Source organism: Rhinopithecus bieti, unplaced genomic scaffold, assembly GCF_001698545.2.
Source record: "Rhinopithecus bieti isolate Rb0 unplaced genomic scaffold, ASM169854v2 scaffold_57046, whole genome shotgun sequence".
In the NCBI taxonomy this organism is placed as follows: domain Eukaryota; kingdom Metazoa; phylum Chordata; class Mammalia; order Primates; family Cercopithecidae; genus Rhinopithecus; species Rhinopithecus bieti.
In genome coordinates, this window is record NW_016822066.1 from 73,771 (window position 1) to 78,864 (window position 5,094).

The 5,094-nt window shown below is 41.8% G+C and overlaps 1 protein-coding gene and 1 pseudogene across 2 annotated transcripts in view; both read left to right on the top strand.

Annotated features, from left to right (window-relative positions):
- Window positions 1–4,123, top strand: part of XKRX (XK related X-linked) — a 16,581-nt gene extending 12,458 nt beyond the window's left edge. Inside the window, exon 3 of the mRNA XM_017860789.1 lies at window positions 2,485–4,123. Within this exon, the coding sequence (XP_017716278.1) occupies window positions 2,485–3,230 (746 nt within the window). The 3' untranslated portion in view covers window positions 3,231–4,123. The remainder of the gene's footprint in view (window positions 1–2,484) is intronic.
- Window positions 1–5,094, top strand: part of LOC108521139 (heterogeneous nuclear ribonucleoprotein A1-like) — a 38,529-nt pseudogene that overhangs the window by 5,815 nt on the left and 27,620 nt on the right. The window lies entirely within an intron of this gene.

A 5,094-nucleotide genomic window follows, 5' to 3' on the forward strand; every position in this document is an offset into this window, starting at 1 on the left:
TCCTTTCCTTTCCTTTCCTTTCCTTTCCTTTCCTTTCCTTTCCTTTCCTTTCCTTTCCTTTCCTTTCCTTTCCTTTCCTTTCCTTTCTTCTCTTCCTCCTTATAGGCATGCACCACCACGCCTGGCTAATTTTTGTATTCTTAGTAGAGACCAGGTTTTACCATGTTGGTCAGGCTGATCTTGAACTCCTGACCTCAGGTGATCCACCCATCTCAGCCTCCCAAAGTGCTGGGATTACAGGTGTGAGCCACCATGTGCCCGGCTGGAACCAAGGATTTCTAATTAGTTTTATTTATTTATTTATTTATTTATTTTTTCTTTTTGAGACGGAATCTCACTCTGGTGCCCAGGCTGGAGTGCAGTGGGGCGATCTCAACTCACTGCAACCTCTGCCTCCTGGGTTCAAGTGATTCTCGTGCCTTAGCCTCCTGAGCAGCTGGGATTACAGGCATGCCATCATGCCCAGGTAATTTTTTTTTTCTTTTTGAGACAGAGTCTCACTCTGTTGCCCAGGCTGGGTCACAGTGTGTAATCTTGGCCCACTATAACCTCTGCCTCCCGGGTTCAAGCAATTCTCCTGCTTCAGTGTCCTAGGTAGCTGGGATTACAGGTGCACACCACCACACCTGACTAATACTTGTATTTTTAGTGGAGATGGGGTTTCATCATGTTGGCCAGGCTGGTCTCGAACTCCTGACCTCAGGTGATCCATCTGTGTTGGCCTCCCAATGTGCTGGGATAACAGGCATGAGTCACCACGCCCAGCCTAATTAGGTATTTTATGCACCTCTCTAATCTCAGAAGTCTTCATTAATTCCACAAACATTTACTGAGCACCTGCTATGTTCCAGGTAATATATTAGGCTCTGGGAATACAGCAGTGAGCAAAATAGACATGGTCCCTCCTGCCTTCATGGAATTTTCAATACACATTTTGACATATCACTGAAGTTAAGTGTTATAGAAATACACAAACAATGTTAGTTCCTTGAAGAAAATATACATCAAAGAAGGGACTTCTATTAGCAAGGGCATTCTCTATGAGTCTCCCAAGACTGGATTTTTTCAGATAGAGTTCTTTCTGCCTTATTCAATGTTTGCTCCAAAGCCTGCTTCATCAGCAAAGTCTGCCTGATACCTTTATATGTACTCTTCTCATGTTAGTGACTTCTCAATGTTCTAAGACCCATGCTTTTTAAGGAAGTTTATTTTGTATATTTATATGATTATTAAAGTGTTACAGTATATGTTCATCATGGGAAATTTAGAAAATAGAGCAATGTAGAGAAAAAGATGTCTAAAACTGATGTAAGACTATCACACACAAAAAAGATATTTTGGTTCATTTTTTCAATTTTTTGTGCATCTATTTTGTTTTATTGTATGTATTCAAGGTGTACAATGTGATGTTTTGATGTATGTACACATTGTGAAATGATTACCACAACCAAACTAACACATTCATCACCTCACATAGTTACCATTTTTGTACGTGTGTGTGTGTGTATGTATATGTGTGTGTGGTAAAACTTAAGATCTACTCTCTTTAAAAATTTCAAGTACACAATACATTATTGCCAACTATAGTCATCATGTTGTACATTAGAGCTCTGAAACTTATTCATCTTATAACTCTAAGTTTGTAGCCTTTGATCAAAATCCTTCCATTTCCCTAAGGCCCCATCCCCTGGTAACCACACATTCTACTCTGTTTCTAGGAGTTCAACTTTTTTAGATTCCACATATAAGTAAGACAATGCAGTATTTTTCTTTATGTGTCTAGCTCATTTCACTTAGCATAATGTCCTCTAGGTTCATCTGTGTTGTCACAGATGGCAGGGTTTCCTTAATTTTATGGTTGAATAATATTCATACACACACACCAGATTTTCTTTATCCATTCATCTGTCAACAGATATTGAGTTTGTTTCCATAGCTGGGCTATTGAGAATAATAGTACAATTAACATGGAAGTGCAGATATCTCTTCGAGATACTGATTTTCTTTAGGTATACACCCAGCAGTGGGATTATTTGATCACTTGGCCAGTTTGTTTTTAATTTTTTTGGAGAACCTCCATACTGTTTTCCATAATGGCTGTATCAATTTATGTTCCCACAAACAGTGTACAAGGGTCTTTTTTCTCACATCCCCACCAACACTTATTTTTTTTTTTAATAATAGCCATTCTAACAGCTGTGAGGTGATAGCTCATTGTGGTTTTGATTTGCATTTTTGTGATGATTAGTGATGTTGAACACCTTTTCATATACCTGTTGGCCATTTATATGCCACCTTTGGAGAAAGTCTATTCAAATGCATGCTATTTGTTTACATAGCTGTGATGATATTTGCATTTGCTCTTAACTGGAGCTCTCAAGTCTCACCTGTCATCTCTCTGGACCTCTGGGTTATAAAGTACAGCCTTCATTACCAACATTGACTGATTGCCTGTTTTTTTTTTTTTTTTTTTTTTTTTAACAGTTGTGCTAATGGTATTTTCCCTGGTATCTGTCACCTATGGGGCTACCCTTTGCAATATGTTGGCTATCCAGATCAAGTATGATGACTACAAGATTCGCCTTGGGCCACTAGAAGTCCTTTGCATCACCATCTGGCGGACATTGGAGATCACTTCCCGCCTCCTGATTCTAGTACTCTTCTCAGCCACTTTGAAGTTGAAGGCTGTGCCCTTCCTAGTGCTCAACTTCCTGATCATCCTCTTTGAGCCCTGGATTAAGTTCTGGAGGAGTGGTGCCCAGATGCCCAATAACATTGAGAAAAACTTCAGCCGGGTCGGCACTCTGGTGGTCCTGATTTCTGTCACCATCCTCTATGCTGGCATCAACTTCTCTTGCTGGTCAGCTTTGCAGTTGAGGTTGGCAGACAGAGATCTCGTCGACAAAGGGCAGAACTGGGGACATATGGGCCTGCACTATAGTGTGAGGTTGGTAGAGAATGTGATCATGGTCTTGGTTTTTAAGTTCTTTGGAGCGAAAGTGTTACTGAATTACTGTCATTCCTTGATTGCCTTGCAGCTCATTATTGCTTATCTGATTTCCATTGGCTTCATGCTCCTTTTCTTCCAGTACTTGCATCCATTGCGCTCACTCTTCGCCCATAATGTAGTAGACTACCTCCACTGTGTCTGCTGCCACCGGCACCCTCGGACCAGGGTTGAGAACCCAGAGCCACCCTTTGAGACTGAAGCAAGGCAAAATGTTGTCTGATTCTATTTTCTGGGTATTTTAGGATGAGTTGGGAGTTGCCAAGAGTAACCATGAAATTGAAGGAAAGGATGAGGCTCATGGGTGAGATACCCATCAGTACATTTTCTTGACTTTTCTGTTAAGCCTATCAGAAGAAAGAGCAACTCCCAAATAGGTTTTATTTTCTTAAGAGTTACCACTATGTTTGGAACCAGGGGGTATCCACTATATAGTTGAAAGGGTCAGAAATACCATTCACACCTTTCTTACCCAGGTCGATTGGAATAACTTGCCTTCAAACACTTTAGGCTCTCTAAAGTGACCTTCTAGCTCTGCTCATTTGCTTGATGCATTTCTGAGCTTTCCTGGACTGAGCCGAAGGCCCAGAATCCCACTAGAGTATATCCTGACTGATCAGAGGATATGACAACTTACCAGCTAAGAGTACTTCCCAGGAAACAGTCTGACTAATGTGGAACCTGCAACTGTCAGTGTGGCTGGGGTCTTTTTAATTCCAGTGAGAAGCTCTGGCTGAGAGGAAAATCCCCACTATTAAAAAAGCTGCTCCCCAAACAGATTAGCTCTCTGTTAGGATTTTACTAGTGGCCATTCAGCAAGGACCTCTCTTTACAGTGGCACTTCATAGGCACACTCTGAGGAGAAAGTGCAGAGTAGAATTCCTTCAGGGCATAAGCCAAAATGACTCTTTTTCTCAGGCACCTGCATGGACCTCCAGCTTGTCTAGTGGAATTGTTGAGCGAAGCCTCTCCCTTAGTGCCTCATTAGCAGAGATTTCATCCAACCCAGCTTTTCTGTGCTCTTGGTATTTTACTACTTGATGTGGACCTCAGAGAAGCTGAACTGTAATTGAAAATGTTTCCGATGTGTGGAAGAAATGAAGACTACTTTGTGTCTGCTGTTGTCCTGAGTATTTCATTAATGTGTGTGTGTGTGTGTGTGTGTGTGTGTTTAGGGGAGAGAGAAAGTAATGATGGCTGAGACATCACCTTCATGTTGTTTGGGATTGGGATGGGTGACTAACACTCCAAGGTAGAGTGAAGTCAGAGGAGGGAAACAAGATCACATTAAATCATCATCAGTACTGGTTTCTGCCTACAGGATTTTACTTTTTTTTTCTCTTTTCTGAGATGGAGTCTCACTCTGTTTTCTAGGCTGGAGTGCAGTGATGTGATCTTGGCTCACTGCAGCCTCTGCCTCCTGGGTTCAAGCAGTTCTTCTGCCTCAGCCTCCCGAGTAGCTGGGATTATAGGTGCCCGCCACCATGCCTGGCTAATTTTGTATTTTAGTAGAGACGGGGTTTCACCATGTTGGCCAGGCTGATCTCGAACTCCTGACCTCAAGTGATCCACCCACCTCGGTCTCCCAAAGCGCTGGGATTACAGGCATGAGCCACCACACCCGGCCAGGATTTTACATAACAAGGAGCATATGTTTACCAACCCTCTGTTTGTTCCTATACCCCCAGTGGACGAATACATGTCTCCTTTTCTCCTATATTTCAATGTTTACATCTTATATCAGTTGGGTATTTTGATAGAAATGTCAGCCAGCTACCTCTGAGGTAACCAAGGGATTGAAGTTACTATGGCCACTGCCTTTTGGGACCAGATATTCCAGCATTTACCTAACTAATGCTTGCCCTTCCCAGACCAGGAAAATTAGAACTCCTAGTAATGTGTACCAGTCGTGGCCACCACAACACTTCAAGAAATTGTGAACAATCTGACCTAGGGCTTCCCGTCCTCATCCAATTTTACTCTTGGTAGCATGCTAAGAATTTATCTTTAGTCATTTCCTCTCCTCTTATCCAATGTCAGGACATTATGTTGAGGGAGCTCTTTTTTTTTTTTTTTTTTTTTTTTTT